Source organism: Dreissena polymorpha, chromosome 3, assembly GCF_020536995.1.
Source record: "Dreissena polymorpha isolate Duluth1 chromosome 3, UMN_Dpol_1.0, whole genome shotgun sequence".
Lineage (NCBI taxonomy): Eukaryota > Metazoa > Mollusca > Bivalvia > Myida > Dreissenidae > Dreissena > Dreissena polymorpha.
The window spans coordinates 2,963,924-2,986,665 of record NC_068357.1 but is presented as its reverse complement, the minus strand read 5'-3'; the positions used below and the strand labels follow the sequence as shown (position 1 = coordinate 2,986,665).

General features: G+C 34.7%; 1 protein-coding gene and 1 long non-coding RNA gene across 2 annotated transcripts in view; both read left to right on the top strand.

Moving 5' to 3' along the window:
• The window catches only part of LOC127873646 (uncharacterized), a 31,643-nt gene extending 20,588 nt beyond the window's left edge, over positions 1-11,055 (top strand). Inside the window, exons 8-16 of the mRNA XM_052417531.1 lie at positions 200-284; positions 2,664-2,846; positions 3,125-3,226; positions 3,774-3,855; positions 4,347-4,451; positions 5,682-5,813; positions 9,248-9,337; positions 9,691-9,863; positions 10,422-11,055. Coding sequence (XP_052273491.1) covers positions 200-284; positions 2,664-2,846; positions 3,125-3,226; positions 3,774-3,855; positions 4,347-4,451; positions 5,682-5,813; positions 9,248-9,337; positions 9,691-9,863; positions 10,422-10,556 — 1,087 coding nt within the window. The 3' untranslated portion in view covers positions 10,557-11,055. The remainder of the gene's footprint in view (positions 1-199; positions 285-2,663; positions 2,847-3,124; positions 3,227-3,773; positions 3,856-4,346; positions 4,452-5,681; positions 5,814-9,247; positions 9,338-9,690; positions 9,864-10,421) is intronic.
• A 4,060-nt stretch (positions 11,056-15,115) lies between these two features.
• On the top strand, positions 15,116-15,589 carry LOC127875043 (uncharacterized). The gene is made up of 2 exons (XR_008047228.1): positions 15,116-15,246; positions 15,406-15,589. It is a non-coding gene; the product is annotated as an uncharacterized LOC127875043 (long non-coding RNA).
• The last annotated feature ends 7,153 nt before the right edge of the window (positions 15,590-22,742 follow it).

Genomic DNA, 22,742 nt, shown 5'->3' with positions numbered 1-22,742 from the left:
TTTTCTTAATTGGAAGGACTTTATTATTAAATTTTTTTTTTTTTTTTGTAGATTAAGTAATTCATATACCACTGTGAGTGTTCAAGTATAAACAGACCAGAAAACAGATAAATAACACATTTTAAGGTTAATTTTTTTACATCTACAATCTATATATTGCAAAACTTGTAAAAAGTTTACATTCTTTTATCATTTGTAGGGATACAAATGATGGAGGGGCAGTCAATGATAAATATCTTCGAGACTTCACAAACTTTTATATTGACCAGTTTCTTGATTCAAAGGTTGGTACGAATGGAACAAGATTGTTTCGAGGAAGGATATTAGATAAGACATATGACTTGTTCCTGCCCAAAAGGATCATAGGGGAAACCTAAGTACTGTCTTTGATTGTATAAATTCAGAAGCTTTGTGGATTCAAGGTGTGCTTTTTAACCAGGTTTTCCGAAGGAAAAAACTGGTTATTAGATTGGCGAAGGTCGGCGGGCGGGCGTAACAAGCTTGTCCGGGCCATAACTTTGTCGTTCATTGTGAGATTTTAAAATCATTTAGCACATATGTTCACCATCATTGGAGGGAGTGTCACGCAAAAGAATTAGGTCAATATCTCCAAAGTCAAGGTCACACTTTGAGTTCAAAGGTCAAAAATGGCCATAAATGAGCTTGTTCGGGCCATGACTATGTCGTTCATTGTGAGATTTTAAAATCATTTGGCACATTAGTTCACCATCATTGGACGGTGTGTCGCACGAAAGAATTATGTCAATATCTCCAAGGTCAAGGTCTCCACGACTATAAATAGATTTATTTTGAAACCAAGGGGGTTAATTATAAACAATCAGTTCAGTTTGAGTTGTCTCCTTTTATCCGACTTTTTTTTCACATTGAAAACCTGGTTTTGTGACAATTTTGTCCCTTGTTAATTATCCCCTGCCATAGGCGGAGGGATATTGTTTTGGCGTTGTCTGTCCATCTGTCCGTCCGTTCATCCGTCCGTCCGTCTTTCCCTCCGTCCGTCCATCCAGCACTTTTGTGTCCGGAGCCATATCTTGGAAGTGCTTTGGCGGATTTCATTGAAACTTGGTATGAGTATATATATATATATATATATATATATATATATATATATATATATATATATATATATGGATAAGAGGATGATGCACGCCAAATGGCATTGTACACCATCAGATAATAATGGAGTTATGGCCCTTTGTATCTTGAAAAAATGCTTTTTTTGTGTGTCTAGAGCCATATCTTGGAAGTGCTTTGACGGATTTGATTGAAACTTGGTATGAGTATATATATGGATAAGAGGAAGATGCAGATTGGCCTTGTCCATCCATCCAGAATACTTATGTGTCCAGAAGATTTGTCATCATTATTTGAAAAGAAAAAAGTTAACTGATGTCTATTGATCATCCCAGACAGCAAGTGGAATCTGAAAATTTACAAACTCACAGTTAAAGTGCATTACAAGGTTTTACCTTGCCATTTTAAGATAACTTTTAACAGATCGGTATTTTTTTAATGAGCGAAATGGCCTGAATCGAGATGTTTACCAACATTTACCTTTTTGTGTGCATTTATAAAACACTTATTAAAAGATTCATTGAAAAGTTAAGACAAAGGTATTATTAAGTCTATATTTACCAATATTACTCTTCAAAGTATCAACATTGGTATGAATACAGAATTGATCAGGTCTTGATCACAAGGATCTTTTTTTTACACCTACTGACTGTTTGTTTTTGAATTTATTCTGTCATTTCAGAATAAATCCGGTTGTCACACTTTTGAGTTTTCTTTGGCATTATATTTATTGTTGATAAACTGCATGCTGTAATGACCATGAATAATACGAGACAATTTTGCAATTGTAACTGCTTTGTGTATTTCATGTATTTCCTTTAAGCTAATAACGTAGCTCAACTAATCCGCCTCCCATTGGGATTGCATATTAGATGAGTAAGGTCAAGGTCACTGTTAATAAAATTAGTTAAATTTAATAAATTTAATTTCTTGATCAAGTCAAATTTTCTTTTAAGTGGGTACATGTGTAACAAAGAAACATTAGCTATGAATAGCTATTAACCGACATAACTCTTTTGTTTGTTTTTGTTTTTAATGAAAGGTAATACATTGATACTGTATTATATCTCTTATTTAGACATAGCGTTAGATAAAAAATGGAGTATGTGGGGTCAAGGTCAAAGTCATGTTTATTTAATATAGGGAAATTTGTTTGCTAAATAAATCAAGAAATAATATTGCTATTTTAATGAAACTACATATATAAACACTTAATGTCCAGTCATACCTGAGAGTAAAGGTCACATATTCTTTATCTCCAGGGATTGTACATGGGGTGGGTGTGTTTATGGTCAAGATCACTGTAACTAAATATTAAATATTGCTTTTAGCTTAATATATGAAGAACAAATTGAGCTTTAGTGATGCAAGCATGTATACTTTTCTACAACAACTTAATATGGGTTTACATATTGGCTCATGAGGTCAAGGTCAGCAGTCAGGGCCACTGTTCGTAAATATAGAAAAATGGTTTCCTCTCAAAATTATGTTGTATGTGGCTCGTAGTGTATAATATGGCCTTTTTTAGTCAGAATATTACTTATAATAAACTAAGTTCGTTTTATGATTAGTCTTCAGGTTCTTGCACAGGGCCTGATGCTGAAGACTGCCAAGATGACCCGATACTGAAGTACACAGACGGTCAAGAGTCAAGGTCATTCAGATTGGTTTGCTATAACCCTGCCCTTGGTGAGGGAGTGGGTGGTGTACAGGTTCTGCAGCAGTGCATTCCCTTCAGAAAATCTGAGATACAGGTAACTGAGCTCTATTGGACATGTTGCCTCTTGCAAAGGATTATATATCAAGAAATTGTTAACATAGATTTGCATATGTTAAAGCAACATAGGTTGAAACTCAGAAATGTTTTTCATGCGTAGATATGCCTTGTTCAGCTTCTCTCTGAATCTGCCAGTCAATAATTAATCATTGGACAGTGGTATTGATTACAGTTTGTAGGATTCATATTCATATTAGATACAATAGTATCACAATGATCTCTGTTCATTGTGTAGCAAGTTGCATTTTATTTCAGGTTGAAGTAACATGGGATGTGGTAAAGTTCCAAACAAAAAATGTTGCAAGATTCTCAGTTTTGCCTCATTTCTTCAAAGAAGTTTTACACAAGAATATATATGTAAGTTAAGCATGTCTTCAGTTTTATTGCAATCATGTTTTAACCGTAGAAGAGTAGCCTATATAATCGCATCATATGTCTTTACTCCTTCTGTTGGTTTTTCTACACCTTGTTTTGTGCTGAGATTGAAGGAATTAAAATGAATCGTCATAAACATGTAATGATAGAGGGTATAGGGGGTTAGTGCAATGTGTCAGAACCATAACATTCTTTCCAGAATTTACAGATATTTGCCTTAAGTGAATGCTCTTTTGCAGAACACCACTCGCTTTATTGTTGACATTATTAAATTAAAACAGTGTTAAAAGATAGAGGATATCAAGAGCAAGTGCAAAGTACAAGAACAACAACATTCTTTTCTTTCAGTTTTTTTTTTAAAATAGATCTTATTTTTTGTATGTGTGGATAATTACTTTGCAATTTATAACTCAAAAGGCGTAAGTCATGTTTTGGAAGCTCTGTCATTTGTAGATGTACAAGCCAATGATGTTTAGTTTTCATAACTTGTATAATACATTTCTAATTATCATATGTGCTTTTCAAATAGATTGATGGCCAATCAACTGCTATGCCATCAGATATGACGAGTGTAGCGGGAGAAAACGTTATGAATTTTTGTCTCAAATCTGGTAATTTAATGGACTTAGTATTTTGAAATTATCTTAACAAATGTTACAAATGTAAACAGGGACGTCCAAATGACAGCTGTATCACCTTGTGTGATCCTTTATAAGATTGCAAATGTAACATGTATGACCCTTCATTGTTATGTCAGCTCCATAACTTCTTTTCCCTCTTATGTATTTTCCTGAAAATTTGCTGAAAGTTTTTTTCTGGTTGAAACAATTAGCATAATGGATTCGCCAGTCATGCACAGTCATTGTCATGGTCAGACTTTCTTTTAATTTGAATATTAAAATCTGAATTTTTAAGTTTATTCTGTATCTCATTTGCCCTTAACCTGATTGTAGTGAAAGTTATCTCAAATATGTATTGCATTTTGGTAATATGCAGAAGGTATTTAGTCAACACCACTTATAGGTCAATGTCACGCTTCATAAAGAAAAACTCCCAGATTAGGTTGATCATACTTGTGGCCATATGTTGTTCAATATTTTAGGATGGGGCCAGTGTTCTGACGACCAAGATATGGGTCTTCTGAGGGGGACACTTACATTGGGGCCTGCACGCAGGGTTGCTGAACAGCCCTTTAGAATCATCATAGGTATGCATGGCTTGACCACTTAATTATTCTTAATTTGAACATGGGTATTATGCCCAATGTAGTCAGGGAAGCTCCAGACCAGTTTACACAATTGCGCAGTCTTGACAGGATCTAAGCTGTCTGCTATCAAGTCACACAAGGTTTTGTGGTCTCATTTCCATACATGGTAGCTCCTGACCAGACTGCATAGATGTGGAGGCTGGTAATGGAGCTACCCTTGCTACATATGACATAAGACCTATATTTGCATGACATGGCTATTATTATTTACTGTATTGACAGGAGTGTTTCTTGAGATATTTTATAATGTTTTTTATTATACCTCACTTTTATTCACAATGCTAAGCTCCCATAGGCCATCGTGACATAGAAATACTGTTAGACCCAGCGGGAAAAAATTTACTGTCCAAAAAATACTGTCGCACGCTACCTTAGCAATCACGTGCCACCAGCGGGAAAAAATTTACTGTCCAAAAAAATACTGTCGCCCGCTACCTTAGCAATCACATGCGGAATGGTAAAAAATTATACTGTCCCATTCGCGCATGACAAACACAGAATCCGAAATACGTTTTGGATTCGTTCCATGCTTTAAACAAATATTTTACTGTTAAAAAACCACCACGTCCATATTGTTGTCCCAAAATGTTTTGTCACCGAAATGACGTCACACCAGTACGTCATAAAATTGCGTAATCAAGTGATGAAAATAAAATACGGAAAGCTGGTTCGGTAATATATTTTTTAAGAAATAATTGACGTCTAAGAAAATTGATGGGATAAATCGATTACTAGGTCGGTGCCGAATAAAGCGAAGTTCATTTTTCTCGGCCCAAAAATCTTAACCACTCAACATGTTAATGGTTGTTCATTGCTGAAATTAAATGCAATTATTGAATATTACAATTGTTCATGGTTCATATAAATTGTTCATGTTTGAATAGTTTGTTCAGTATAATAAAATAAATATTACATGTCCGACAGGGTGACAGTATTTCCTCAAGTTGACAAATTTACTGCCACCCTGTCAGACATGTAATATTTATATACTGTACACCAACAGGGTGTTTAAGCATTTAAAACATAGTTTTAAATAAATAAATATTTAAAAGTATGTTTTACTTACAACAAAAAATGGCATCATAAGAATTATTTTTACCTGTAGTTCACTGCATGTTTGTGAGCTTTTTATTTATTATCTCTGTAACCACGGTTTCTGTCCCGATAAAGGCACACAAGGCTCAGAAGAATCCCAGAGGGTCATTCTGAAATCTGCAGTGTATGTTGCCAATCTATTCTTCCTCACTTCTGATTGCCACGTTGACATCGTGAAAGACACTGATATATCTATCAATGAATTAGGTAAGCAATATGCATGTTTAGAAAATTATTCCATCACAGTTACTTGCATGCATCAGCCTGATCAGGGATAAACAATTTTAATACCTCTGTTGAAAGTTGTTTAATAGCGAATAAGGTGGTGAAATGTTTACAGTATTCTACATTTGTAATAATATCTCCACCTCAACTGTAGGGAGATGTATTTTTAGCTCGACTATTTTATATGAAATATATATAGTGGAGCTATCCTACTACCCCGGCGTCGGCGTTTCCGTTTCCGTGCAAATGTTGAAGTTTTTGTACTACCCCAATTATTTTCATTGTCCCTTGACATATTGCTTTCATATTTTGAATACTTGTTTACCAACATGACACCAACCTATAAACAAGAGCAGACAACTCTATCAAGCATTTTTTCATAATTATGGCCCCTTTTCCACTTAGAATATGCAGCAAATGTTAAAGTTTGCGTACTACCCCAAATATTTTCAATGTCCTTTGACATATTGCTTTCATATTTTGAATTCTTGATAACCATCATGACCCCAACCTATAAACAAGTGCAGACAACTGTATCAAGCATTTTGACAGAATTATGGCCCCTTTTATACTTAGAATATGCATATTATTGATAAATCTATGTTAAAGTTTGCGTTCTACTCCAAATATTTCCTGTGTCCCTTGACATATTGCTTTCATATTTTGCATACTTGTTTACCATCATGACCCCAACCTACAAACAAGAGCAGACAACTGAATCAAGCATTTTGACAGAATTATTGCCCCTTTTATACTTAGAATATGCATATTATTGATAAATCTATGTTAAAGTTTGAATACTACCCCAAATATTTCTTGTGTCCCTTGACATATTGCTTTCATATTTTGCATACTTGTTTACCAACATGACCCCAACCTATAAACAAGAGCAGACAACTGTATCAAGCATTTTGACATAAGTATTGCCCCTTTTATACTTAGATAATTGAACATTTTGCTTACATTGCCATAACTTCTTTATTTATGATCAGATTTTATTAAAACTTTGACAAAACAATACTTACCTGAATACCACAATGGATTCCACCCAAACAAAACTCCATGCCCCAACCCAGAATCCCTGCCCCCCCCCCCCCCCCCCCCACCCTCCTCCCCCCCCCCCCCCAGAATTTTTTTTTTCCATTTTTTTTATTTTTAGCTCACCTGTCACGAAGTGACATGGTGAGCTTATGTGACCGTGTGATGTCCGGCGTCCGTTGTGTGTGCGTGTGTGTGTGCGTGCGTCCATCAACAATTTGTTTGTGTAGACAGTAGAGGTCACAGTTTTCATCCAATCTTTATGAAATTTGGTCAGAATGTTTATCTTGATGAAATCTGGGTTGGAATTGTATTTGGGTTATCTGGGGTCAAAAACTAGGTCAAAAACTAGGTCACTAGGTGAAATAATAGAAAAACCTTGTATAGACAATAGAGGTCGCAGTTTTCATCCGATCTTTATGAAATTTGATCAGAATGTTTATCTTGATGAAATCTGGGTTGGGATTGTATTTGGGTCATCTTGGGTCAAAAACTAGATCACTAGGTCAAATAATAGAAAAACCTTGTGTAGACAATAGAGGTCACAGTTTTCATCCAATCTTCATGAAATTTGGTCAGAATGTTTGTCTTGATAAAATCTGGGTTGGCATTGTATTTGGGTCACATGGGGTCAAAAACTAGGTCACTAGGTCAAATATTAGAAAAACCTTGTGTAGACAATAGAGGTCACAGTTTTCATCCAATCTTTATGAAATTTGGTCAGAATGTTTATCTTGATGAAAACTGGGTTGGGATTGTATTTGGTTAGTTAGGTGAGCGATTCAGGGCCATCATGGCCCTCTTGTTGAAAGATCATCTTATAAATGACCACACCCCACATTATACCCCCCTCTCACCCCCCTACCCCCCCCCCCCCAAAAAAAAATAAATATTTTTTTTTCCTTTTTTTATTTTTGAAAGATCGTCTAATTGATTATTGAATATGAACAATTTCCCCATGATGGCTTACATTATACTGTCAAGCACTCGAATAGTCGAGCGCGCTGTCCACTGACAGCTCTTATTAGTTCACCTAAGCATTACATGCTCATGGTGAGCTTTTACAATCTCCTTTTGGTGTGGTCTCTGTTCTGCGTCAGGTGGCATCAGATTTAACCTTGTTAACACTCTAGAGGTCACATTTAGTCTCTTCACTAACTTCATTAAACTTGGTCAGAATTATATGATAATAATATATTGGTTAAGTTAATAACTATATAATGTAAGGCAAAAGCTATGTCACAAAGACTTATTAAGGAAAAACACTCTTGTCACATTTTTTGCCAAATAATCATGAAACTTGGTATGAACATTTGTGATTTAAGTTTGGTTCTGATCTATTGAAAAACACCGCTTCCTACAAAACCTTGATACCTCTCTAGAAGTTATATTTAGTACTAAATCTTAATGAAACTTTTATACCACTTTAGAAACCACATTTATGACTCAATCTTGATGAAACTTGGTCAGAATGTTTACTTGATAATATATCTTACCTAGTTTGAATCTGGCTCTTTCTTTTGATGTTTACACAAAACCTGCTCTTTCCAATAATTAAATATACCTGTCTTTTAAACAACATTTACATGTTCAATGGACATTTTTATGTCCCCGGATCGAATGATCGGGGGTATATTGTTTTTGGCCTGTCTGTCCGTCTGTCATTCTGTGGAAAACTTTAACCTTGGTTAAAGTTTTGCAATTACCTTTGCAATATTGAAGATAGCAACTTGATATTTGGCATGCATGTGTATCTCATGGAGCTGCACATTTTGAGTGTTGAAAGGTCAAGGTCATACTTCAAGGTCAACGGTCAAATATATGGCTTCAAAGCAGCGCAATAAGGGGCATTGTGTTTCTGACAAACACATCTCTTGTTAAAAATTATATTGAAGTATGTGGTCTGTGTTGAAGATTTGTTCAAAATATTTATAAAAAAAGATATATTTATTATGTTTATCTTAATTAGGTAAATAGGTAGTTTATTCCAATAATATGACGCAATATTTAATTTCTGCAGGTAATACAAATGTACATACAAACAGATGCATTAAAGTACTTTTCAATTATGTTTGCCTTAAAGTTGCTTTTAATTATATCCAGCAAAAGAATCATAATCTGAGAAAAAGTGTTAGACAAATTTAGATTACAGTCATCATTTGTGACATGTTCAATATATATATATATATATATATATATATATATATATATATATATATATATATATATATATATATATATATATATATATGAGGGTACATCATGTGCTCCTCAATATATAGATGTACATAGCGGAAGTTATCAAAATATGTTTCACATGTTCCATGTTTCAAAAATAGGTGCATGTATAAACATTGTGTATTGTGATTTCTTTTCAGATCGTACACATATTATTGTAATCGGCAATTCGTCTGAAAATATTCATGTGGAGAAATTAATTTCCAGAATTCCTATCCAACCATCATCAGGTAAGAAATTAATCAAAATATAATGTGATTTCATTCCCTATTAGACAGTTTTAAACAACATCATCTAGTCTTGTCATGCAACCAATAGCGAATTTCAATAAAACAGAAAACAAATAAGTATATTTTTTTACCTTTTTACCAAATATTGATGTTTTTTTGTTAAATGTTTATCGTATGTTCTGATCAATGTTGATGAATTTATTTGAGTGTTCTTAGTTAATTAACTTTAGGCATTTATAATTATTTCTTTGTGAGCTTGCTTTTAATTGACATAATGTGCAATATTGTTGTTTGTTTCAATAGGTCCTAATAAACACAGATATTGTTCAAATAATTTTTCTGTTTTATTTCAGCTGGAATTAGACTGGCAACCTGTAACTATGCATTCAAGAGATCGGGTATTCTTACGCTGGTTCCCAACGGCCCACACCATCTGGGTCTTGTTTTGATGGGTACCACTCTCGTAGGACTTCAGGACGTCATCTCTTTGGCCGCACCTACTATCCCACCAATGACGCGGTCGCCGGTATGTTACAGTTTTATTATACATATAATGTATAATATAAAGCAAGTCAACTATGTTAACCATTTAATGCTAAATATTATGTTCTCCCCAGTCTATATTGGGGAACATATTGTTTTTGCCTTGTCTGTTTGTTGGTTTGTTTGCTTCAAACTTTAACATTTGCCATAACTTTTGCGATATTGAAGATAGCAACTTGATATTTGGCATGCATGTGTATCTCATGGAGCTGCACATTTTGAGTGGTGAATAGTCAAGGTCAAGGTCATCCTTTTAGGTCAAAGGTCAAATATATGGGAGGACATAGTGATTCGCAAACACATCTTGTTATTCTTATATTTTCCCCATAATATGTTTATTAATCAGCAATAATAATTATAATTGAAGTCCAATGTTTAAAGCGCGTAAACATGTCGCGTGGATGGAAACAAGTTGTACATTTCTTTTGGAAGAAATGTAAGAAAAATTGAAAATTAATTGAATTGGCGCATAAAAATAAGTGAAAACTTATCTTAACCGGAATTAATGTATATTTTTAATGACGGGCCATTTTATTTTTAGTTTTCTAACCTCATTCCGGATTTCGTCATAACTGGACCGGATTTCGGACGGAAAGGTCCAGGCGGATATTTGTGCGCAGGTTTCTATGGCAACAAATGGCAGTTCCGGACAGATTCTGCATCATGTACCTGTTGATATTAAAGCAACTCTTCGGTTTATTGGTCTTCACTGGAACATATTTTGAACTTAGTTTGATTATCCTCCCTGGGTCGTCGGATTGTATCAATTATAATGGCCTCTTTAGATAATGATTGTCAAGACATGGGTCAAAATGACCGCTTAAGACGGTGGACATATTTTTAGATGTCGGCTGATAGCATCATTGTCATTCAAAGAAAGGCATCTGAAAGGTGGTCACCTGTCTTTAGCAGCCACGTCGATTGACTTACTGCTTGACACAGGTTAAACTCAATTCAGCGCCACTATACACATTTCCTTACTAAACTTAACAGGCGACTTACATTCCATTACATATAAATATATTGAATTTCAACGAACATATTTTACCATTGTTTTAAGTACCTGATATACAATGATTTTCTATGTGCAAACATTGTATCACTTTGTGCGTTACAATTATGTAAATTTGTATATGCTTGTTACGGTCAGTTTCTGTTGTGTCTAATGTGTCTATGAGTAACTTCAGAAATACACACACTACACGAAATAAAATGTTACATAAACATGCCAATTATGCAGTTGTCTGGTCAAAGAATGCAGATTCGAAACACAAGTATGCGATGGACAGAATACACAGCGTAAACAAGTCTAAACATGTAGCTAAGAATGTAAGATGTCAGATAAATTATTTATGTGAATTTATTGCCCTTCCGGTTTCGATGTGTAGCCAATATACCTATGTGTTAAGTATTTCCATGTCTTTGCCAAACACGCCTACAATTGAAGTTTTAAAAAATCTCAAAAGTTTATCATTACGTATTTACATACTCATTTTCATACAATTGTGGAGAGCGGTATAATACATTAACATTAATTGGTTGCCTTGGGCACAGAAATTTACAAATGGGAAATGGAATTGTATGTGTCTTATGCAGGTTATTACTTTTTCTCGACAGAATATAAATTGCTAAGTGTTGGTCTTATGTAAAAAAAAAATAAGTACCAGGTAGTTGCGCATCCGAATATAATAGTAAATCAAGCATATTTAGCGAAAATAGGGTGTTTGTTTTTTGGTTTGATGCTTAAAGTTTTATAAATCATTAAATAACAAAAAGGTTAATTTAAGTAACACAACTGACAATGCTGATCCGCTGATAGGTCTGCAATAAAGGAGTAGTCGATTAATCTGGCTTAGTACAAGGCATGTAGTGTACATTATATTTAAGCTGTCTATGGGGACTTTCTAAACATTTGCGACTTCGTACATTTTTATTTAAATACAAAATCACAATATAAAGTTCATCGTGTGAAATATATTTTTACATGCAGGACTTGTACAATAGTATCCTTCCTTTTGAACAGTTTTCTTCTTATAGGCAATCACAGAGCTGAAGTCCCTGTGTTGTTTGCAATTCCGTAACAGTTGGTACAGCTAGCGACTCAAAATTAAACATTTATGACTACCCACATTTGTTTTCAACATTATAATTTAAAAAATGTATTGAGATTGCGCTTTAACTGAAACATCAGTTGTTCTAGTGTATTATTCAGAGAAATAGACTTTTATGCATGTTATAGAGTTAACATGGTCCAAAGAGTCCGATTTGATCAGATTTGAATGAACGAAGAATGTTCTGAAAATATATACGAAATTGTTAATAAAGAATAGTTTATACAAATCAAATAATATGCAATCACCGTGAAATATGTACTTCGTGGACACTTTGAATGCAATTACATTATAAAAGTGCGCCTCATAAACACGAAAATAGACGAAACATCACTGTAAACGCGGTAATGCGCATAAAGCGGTATGCGGAACTCTCTGATTAGTTTCCTTAAAGTACATCATTTCTAGTGAATATTCAATACTGGTAAGATACCATGTACTTTTATCGAACTGAAGTCGGTTATTTTTTATAAAAACGAACTAGGACATTACTATTCATTCGCGAGTAGAGTATTGTCAATTGTTTATTGTGATTTGTATTTTCCACTTGTATTTGCGGCAATGAAACTGAAACTTTGTGTTGATCAAGTCAGTTTTAAACGGCATCTCACATGTAGATTATTTACATATATCTTCCCAACATTATATAAAATCCGAAACTAACTTTAAAATAATGAGTTGTGACAGAAATAAACAGACTGGGGTCGCGTATTTTAGGACGCGTATGTCAATATCGACATACGAGTTTAATGTAAATGTTTAAACGGACAATATAATGCTTTGACATTCTTAAACTTATTTGCGCAGTATATGTGTTGGTACAATTCCCTTATGACAAGTTTTAACACTTGGTGATGTTTTTGTACGCAAGTCATTCTTGTATTTTACCTACATACATTTTTTTCAGCTCATACTGGTCATGAAACTGCATTCATTAGCACATCCGAAAAGCAATTACATGATTAACATAATCAACTTTTTATGAAAAGTACACAAAAACGACAACGAAATAAGACATTAAGAGTGCAACGCAGTACAATAAACGCATACCACGATAAATTAACAATGTAGGCGATTATCAGAGAGATATTTATACCAACTTTGAAAATGCTTTTCCCAAGCAGATGTATAGACCACTGTATACATGTCTCTCTATATATATATATTGTACACGTAAGTAACAATGTTAAATACATATGGGGTATTGCGCCTTCAATTCAAAATAACATCCTTAGGTGGTCGACTTACACTTTAGCATCGAAACGTGTATGCCGTCGTGAGAAATACATGCCACAAACTATATAAATAATTACACAAAAGCAATTCGTATACACATACCGACTTGTATATGGTTATCTCAAAACATTATAAACCTTTCTCCTTATACAGCCATTACGCAATCATATCGCCTGATTCTCGTTGTGTCTGTTGTAATGTTCTTTCGAAATCAATGGTGGTATACATAGTTGTAACATGCTCTCGTTGTGTTGGCCGTTTCACCATGAATTTGTCCAGAAACTCGATATCTATATCAGCATAAACTAGCTGCGGTTCACCCTCGTGTCTATCCTTAAAAATACACATATTTTAGTAGATTGTAGCAAATAAAGATCCAAAACGAACATTTATTCAACAAGTCAATTTCATTTATAAAGATGGTATAACGTTGATGTATGCAACTCTTATTTCGTTGGTTTGAGCTTAATTTAAGTTTATATAAAGCAGTAAAAAAATCTACTTGTCGATCTGCGCCCGATGTACAACGGATTTGGCCGATGTTAGCATATTGTTCGTCATCGTGATCAGTATGTTCATTCGAAGCTGTAAACAACACATATGTCATGAGGACTCAACAGCAAATATTACACATGCATAGCTTGCAAGTGTGGCATTAGTAAGTGAAACTAGTTAGATTTCTATTGAAGCTGAAGTAGCAGTTTGTTGTTTGTTTATAGATTTGCACATTTTCAAATAAAGAAGGTACTACGAAACTGGTCGACAACAATTCTAATACTATTAAGGATCAGTTTACCTGGAGATTCAATATTGTGTCGGGATTCTACGTTGTGGTGTACACCCCTATGCCGGGAAAAGAAATAGTTAAGCTTTTAAGCCATTATGTGATCGGTTTCGTTAGTTTTTGCACAAGTTACTTTTTAGCCGGATTTTTTTCGAAAAAATCTCGGCTTATAGATTGATGTTGTCGGGCGGGCGGGGGGGCGGGCGGGCGGGCGGGGTGGCGGCGTGCTCGAAAATGTTAAAGTTCTTATTTCATGGTATAACTTTGGTATGCTTGGACCTAGAGTCTTCAAACTTGACATGAAGGTTGGCCAGGATTAACAGATGACCACTGGTCATTTCAAGGTCATTCATTTGAAGGTCAAGGTCACTGTGACCTTCAATATAAAAAATGTTAAAGTTCTTATAACTTTGGTATGCTTGGACCTAGAGTCTTGAAACTTGACATGAAGGTTGGCCATAACTAGTTAGTAACCACTGGTCATTTCAAGGTCATTCATTTGAAGGTCAAGGTCACTGTGACCTTGAATGTAAAAATGTTAAAGTTCTTATTTCATGGTATAACTTTGGTATGCTTGGACCTAGAGTCTTCAAACTTGACATGAAGGTTGGCCAGGATTAACAGGTGACCACTGGTCATTTCAAGGTCATTCATTTGAAGGTGAAGGTCACTGTGACCTTCAATATAAAAATGTTAAAGTTGTTATAACTTTGGTATGCTTGGACCTAGAGTCTTGAAACTTGACATGAAGGTTGGCCAGAACTAGTAAGTAACCACTGGACATTTCAAGGTCATTCATTTGAAGGTCAAGGTCACTGTGACCTTGAATGTAAAAATGTTAAAGTTGTTATAACTTTGGTATGCTTGGACCTAGAGTCTTGAAACTTGACATGAAGGTTGGCCAGAACTAGTAAGTAACCACTGGACATTTCAAGGTCATTCATTTGAAGGTCAAGGTCACTGTGACCTTGAATGTAAAAATGTTAAAGTTCTTATTTCATGTTATAACTTTGGTATGCTTGTACCTAGAGTCTTCAAACTTGAAATAAAGATTGGCCAGTACTAGAAGATGACCACTGGTCATTTCAATGTCATTCATTTGAAGGTCAAGGTCACTGTGACCTTAAATGTTAAAATGTTAAAATTGTTATAACTTTGGTATGCTTGGACATAGAGTCTTCAAACTTGACATGAAGGTTTGCAAGCACACTTAGATGACCACTGGTCATTTCAAGGTCATTCATTTCAATGTCATTCATTTGAAGGTCAAGGTCACTGTGAACTTAAATGTTAAAATGTTAAAATTGTTGTAACTTTGGTATGCTTGGACCTAGAATCTCAAACTTGACGTAAAGGTTTGCAAGCACACTTAGATGACCACTGGTCATTTCAAGGTCATTCATTTGAAGGTCGAGGTCACTGTGACCTTGGATGTAAATATGTTAAAGTTGTTAATACTTTGGTATGCTTAGACCTAGAGTCTTCAAACTTGATATGAAGGTTGGCCAGAACTAGTAGATGACCACTGGTCATTTTAAGGTCAAGGTCACCGTGACCTTGAATGTAAAAATGTTAAAATTCTTATTTCATGGTATAACTTTCTTATGCTTGGACTTACAGTCTTCAAACTGGACATGAAGGTTGGCCAGCACTAGTAGATGACAATTGGTCATTTTAAGGTCATTGAAGGTCAAGGTCACTGTGACCTTGAATGTTAAAAATTAAAAGTTGTTTTAACTTTCGTATGCTTGGACATGGACTTTGCCATGACTAACAGATGACCACTGGTCAAGAGAACAACTGGTCATTTTAAAGTCTTTCAATTGACAGTGACCTTAAATGTGAATATTTTTTTCATGATTTAACTTTGGTATGCTTAAGTTTATTTTCTTACATTTGATAATGAAATTGATGGAAACTTCAAACAATATCTTACTAATTTGCTAATAAAAAAATTGAGATCAAACTTTCCTAATTGTCAATTCAAGTTCATATTTGTGACCTTAAATGTTATTGTTGTTCATGTATATGCATGCATTCAAAACATAACACAAGGTTTGCTCATGCCTTGAAAAGTACTTACATTTCATTTTGACCTTTGAACAATATTTCAGTAATTTAAGTATTGCATTGACAAAAACACGAAAGGTACTTTCCTGTCATTTAAATCAAAAATCCGGCTTCAATGCGGTCATCTCCGACCGCGGAACTCTTGTTATCGGATTTGTTTGTTTGTGCAAATGTTACGTTCTACAAAATTATATTTAATATGTTTAAAGTGGATATTTGTTTTCATAAAGCAAACAGTGTTGATGGTTAAAAAATTACCGTTTAAGTTCGGAGAAGAAATAGTACCTGAACATCAACGATTTAAAGGGGTCTTTTCACAGATTTGTGTATGTATTGAAGTTTGTCATTAAATGCTCTATATAAATAAATAAACAAGGGCTGTTTGTAAAACATGCATGCCCCCCCCCCCATATGGGCTCTCCGTTGTAGTGACAGCCATTGTGTGAGTATGTTTTGTCACTGTGACCTCGACCTTTGACCTAGTGACCTGAAAATCAATAGGGGCCATCTGCCAGTCATGATCAATGTACCTATCAAGTTTCATGATCCTAGTCATAAGCGTTCTTGAGTTATCATCCGGAAACCATTTTACTATTTCGGGTCACCGTGACCTTGACCTAGTGACCCGAAACTCAAGAGGGGTCATCTGCGAGTCATGATCAATCTACCTATCAAGTTTCATGATCCTAGGAATAAGCGTTCTTTAGTAATCATCCGGAAACCATTTTACTATTACGGGTCCCGTGAACTTAACCTTTGACCTAGTGACCTCAAAATCGATAGGGGTCATCTGCGAGTCATGATCAATGTACCTATGAAGTTTCATGATCCTAGGCATAAGCGTTCTTGAGTTATCATCCGGAAACCATTTTACTATTTCGGGTCACCATGACCTTGACCTAATGACCTCAAAATCAATAGGGGTCATCTGCGAGTCATGATCAATGTACCTATGAAGTTTCATGATCGTAGCCATTAGCGTTCTTGAGTTATCATCCGGAAACTATTTTACTATTTCAGGTCACCGTGACCTTATCCTTTGATATAGTGACCTGAAAATCAATAGGGGTCAACTGCGAGTCATGATCAATCTACCTATCAAGTTTCATGATCCTAGGCATAAACGTTCTTGAGTTATCATCCGAAAACCATTTTACTATTTCGGGTCACCGTGACATTGACCTTTGACCTAGTGACCTGACAATCAATAGGGGTCATCTGCCAGCCATTATCAATCTACCTATCAAGTTTCATGATCCTAGGCATACGCGTTCTTGAGTTATCATCCGGAAACCATTTTACTATTTCGGGTCACTGTGACCTTGACCTTTGACCTAGTGACCTGAAAATCAATAGGGGTCATCTGCGAGTCATGATCAATCTACCTATCAAGTTTCATGATCCTAGTCATAAGCGTTCTTGAGTTATCATCCGGAAACCATTTTACTATTTCGGGTCACCTTGACCTTTGACCTAGTGACCTCAAAATCAATAGGGGTCATCTGCGAGTCATGATCAATGTACCTATCAAGTTTCATGATACTAGGCCCAAACGTTCTTGAGTTATCATCCGGAAACCACCTGGTGGACGGACCGACCGACAGACCGACCGACATGTGCAAAGCAATATACCCCCTCTTCTTCGAAGGGGGGGCATTAAAATTGGATCAAAAAAGCTCAATTAAAAAAAAAACAAGAATACAATTTAAGAAAGAAAAAAGTAACCCTAAACTGGGCTCGGACCACTGACCCCTTGAGTAAAAGTTTATTGCTTAGAACACTTGGTCATCCGTGCTCATACATTCAGTGAGGTATTTTATACTTTATATGAGCAATCATAGTAGTACCACAAACTATAACGACAACAACAGAACTCTCAAAATTATTCAATCGTTTCGCGTTGCAACGCTTTAAGATTTTCAGGTGTTTAAAGCGTCCAAAGATGCATATAGTGGGTATTTTAGAGCATGGTTAATGTTTAATATTATTGTTTCTTCACAAATATCATAACTACAACGAACATTTGCGAATCTGAAACATTTTTATTTATTTATTTTTTTCAATTTACCAAAACGTGAAAAGGACCCTTTAAGAGGTGTATACAATTTAAAATAACAGTCAGTTTAAAAGCCATCCTTTTATAAAAGACATGTAATATAATAGGTCAAGTAACAATTAGTTATTACGACTTAAAAACACACTTGGGATCTACAACATTAATTAGATGACGTGTTATTTATATATGCGTAGTCGCTGTGCTTAACATACCTTGGTCAAAAGTTTTTTTTATTGAAGCCATGAATTCACATTCGTTTTATTGTACCATAAGCAATTCAAAATATATTTCATTCAGCTTTTCTCTTTCATAGTCGTGTATGGCTTATAATCGAGAAAATCAAATGCTGGTATTAAAATTGTACACAGTTTGTTTCGTAACATAAACATTTGTTAGCATACCTTGAATTCCTCGGCGACATTACCCGTTCTCGACCTGAGAAATACAATAAATGCAATTAATAAAATACTTTTATATACAAGTTTGCTGGAATAATAAACAAAGATTATTGAAATTATTAATTACTGCTGCACAAAACTATATTAAATCCAGTTATACGTAATACCATCGTGATTAACATCAACTTAAGTGATTGTTAATTATATGTTAGCTTAAAGTATACCAACGTTTGATGAAGACAGATGTCAATGAAATGCCGATGCACACACATGCAAGAGCACCAACTCCAAGTAATGTGTTCCCAACAAAATCTTCAAGTTGACTGATTTCCTCTTGAGTTGAATTTTCTGAAATTTAACCGTGTTTGCATTTTATGTGTAGGTAGTTTTGTACCAGAAGTCATAATTTTAACTTTTAAGATACGTTATGACCAAATAATATGACGAATATACTCACGTGCAAATTGTTATAATAATAATAATGACAATATACTCATATAATTATTATGTCATAGTTTTCAATGTATTTTTATAGTTGCATATCTGCCTGAGACTGTAACAATATTACATTCAGGTGCATCTACACAAGAAATGGTTAATATGGATTTTTACGGCTAGGATTCTGATCGCCTGGCAAAAAACATAAATATTTAATTCAAAGCTGATATACTTTGAAAGTAGAATTAAAAAGTATATATAAATACATTCTTGAGGACAAATAATTAGCTGTTAATATTATTCATGTGTATTTATGACGTTCATATCATAATGAAAATAATGATAAACTGTCTGCTGCATCAATATATTTTTAAAATGCTCACTTGTGCATTATTATGAACTAAAACATCACTCGAGCACATCACATGGATGACGTTAACAAACATATGTTAAAGGAGGCTTTTCACAGATTTTTGCATGTATTGACGTTTGTCATGAAATTCTTTATATTGATAAATGTAAACATTGGATCTAAAAAGTTCCAATAAACAAAACAAGAAAACAATTTAATAAAGAAAAAAGTAACCCTCAACTGACCGCTGGAGTAAAAGTCTATCGCCTAGACCACTCGGCCATCCGTGCTGATACAATGAGTGATGCATTTATACCTTATGTAAGCAATCCTCGTTGTATCACAAAATATAACGACAACAACAGAAATATCCAAACTATTCAATCGTTTCGCGTTGCAACTCTTTATAATTTTCAAGTTTTAAATCGTCAAAAGATGCGTATAATGTATATTTTAGAGCATGATAAATATTCAGCATTACTGTTTCCTCACAAATATCATAACTACAACGAAAATTTGCAAATCTGAAACATTTTTTTTTATTTTGTAAATTTACCAAAAAGTGTCAAGGCCCCTTTAACATACAAATATGAGAAGGCTTTTACAAATTCTAGGCTAATACTGAACAAAACAAAATGTATGACGTCTAAATAAGTGCGCCTTTGATGTATGTTTATTCTTGGTGATGTTATAATTCCTGTTAATTTTTACATAGCACGAGTGTCACGTTATGAGAACTATGCAAAAAATATAGATATACATAAACTTACCACTAGAAGACGAATTATATTTCTGATCCAGTATCGTTTTGAAATCTTCACATAGAGCTTCGGACTTGTTGTATCCTCCTTGTATAGACTGTGATACGTTAATGTTGACCGAGGATGTACTATTGCGATTTGTTGATACGTCTGTGTGGACAAAGGACGTTGTTAATGTGTCACTTGTTAAAACCTATGTACAAATTATGTAATATGTTGGTATTTCAAAACGTTTTATATACAGACGTATCAAGACACATAAATACCTGGAAAGTGCACTCCATTTGTGGTTTGACTAATAGTTCCATTGAGGCATTTCAGAAAGTATTCGCCATGCCGGCTGATGTTATAGACGGTGAACAAGTATTTGAAATCATAGACATCGCGCAGTTCTGTATAAATTGCCGTGTGCAGTTTTAATGTTTCAGACGTGCGCCTCATCAACTGTCGGTAATACAATTCCGGGTTATCAAAGACCTTGTTACTGGGATAATATGCAATCTCTCCGGTGTCACCTTGATAATGAGGCAATTTCACCAGCAGAAGGTTTCCACAGTCGTTTTGGAACTCTGAAACGAATATCATATGCAATATTCTGGGTAACCACACTGATTTCGCGTTATTATATGAATATTCAAATTGAACTGACCAGTTTGATTCATGTTTATAAATTAAATGGATGCACAAGCATGTACAAGAATTTTGCGTAATCATCCTATTTGAATAAATACATATTTGTTTGTATGCTAATATTTTTAAAGCTTTGATATTTAATTTTCAAGTTGGTTGATTATGCGTTGTATGCGTTGATGCTTGTACGATTGGTTCTCTTAACAAATTTGAAATGATGACTCGTATGTTTCTTTGACGTTAACACCGCAAGTTATAAAAATATGTACAAATATTAACAAATTGTAGCACACGAATATCACATTGTAAGCGGTCAATCAAGTTCATTCAATAGAGCACGTTCACTACGTTTATATACCCTTTACTTTTCTGTATATGTTGAGAGCTGAAAAATCCTTTCGAAGAATGAAATATCTATATAACACTACCGAAGCAAATACCCCGATAAACAAAGCTTTTCTTTTCAATTACAAACAAATGATATTGTGAACTAGTGTGCTAGTATGTCGGGTAGTAGGCACACGCACACATGCAATGGAGTTACTAGTCTTTAGTTTCGTCTTTTAAAGAATACATAGTTTATGAAGTTGTATGTATTTAAATGTCGATTTAATAAAAAACCACCTAAGCTATGTATAGTTCAATTATACCTACCTTCGATATGCAGCGTAACCATTGACGATACTTTGGTCATGTATCGAACTTGCACCAGCGCCCCTTGCCATGTTATGTCCACATTAATCAGCTTTAGGAAGAGCGAACCGTCCTTTATATAGCGCAAGTGGCTGTTGGAGATTGCATTAAACGACGTCTTACTATTCAGCATGGCCTCCCATTCACAGCTCGATAATTCAAAGCCAACTGCGTTAATATTAGGCGTAAACCTTAGTGTAGCGTTCCGTCTCAAATATAAAGGATCTTTGAAGGAAACGATTCCAACTTCATGTGTGGACCCTGCGCTGTATATATCTGTAACGAAAATATTATCAAATATATTATTACCATGTGAGTGTGCAAGCATAATATAAAGAAAACAAGTCATCAAGCATAGTGTATTTACCTAAGGATAATAACAAGGTCCTTATTAGGAATATGTAGCTTAAACATGAGGTGTCCATTTTTGCATCAACAGTACGTCAACGGCAAATGGACAATGTTTAAAACATCATGCATTTATTGCTCATTAATATGCCGGAAGTTTTTTTAATTTCCTTAAAAGATTCGTTCGAGCATAATACATACGGTGTTCATGCGGCGTAATGTATTATGCTTAAGAAAAATTCATTATCTAATTAAAAACCACAACAAATATCCTGAAAGTTTCACCTTTTCACAGCACTCTGTAACTGCATGATGTTTTATTTTTGAAACTTCAAAAATACTGCAACAGGTCAAAACCACAAATACTGATCGATATCCATAGTCAAGTTTTAAGTTGGAACGTGATATGGGGAATAACCTGGATATATTATAACCTTTTTACTCATGGGCACATATTTGAAACACGTGTTTATTTAATATGCTACGTTTCTCAGGGGACATTTGAATTGTTTATAACTAGTGGGTTAATGCTCAACATTTGCTAGCTAGGACCTAAAGCCCAGGAGATTTAGTTTTAGCTGTTGTTGTTTGTAAAGTAGTAGTAGTCAGATCGAAACCCGACCATGCATTAACTTTGAACCTATTTAACATAATTTGATTGATTTTAGTAACAATATAAACGCCAAAGTCTTCTTGAGTTTCACTTCTTTATATTGTGATGTGTATGCGTATTTTTATTTATCACAATCGGTTACTAACCCCATCATCTTCTGAAGCCAATGCAGCTATTTCACTTCCAAAAAGCATTCTGTTGTTGAATAGTTTTCCCCCGAACAGCAGCTTTCCTTTTTCCAACACGCATACGTCCCTAGGATCTTGAAGAGCATAGTTATGACAGGAGACAGGACATCCCTGTCCACAGACAGCGTCTAAACTTGTCATCAATACAGTTTGTACCTTACAGCTTTGTTCCGTCTGGGCTCAC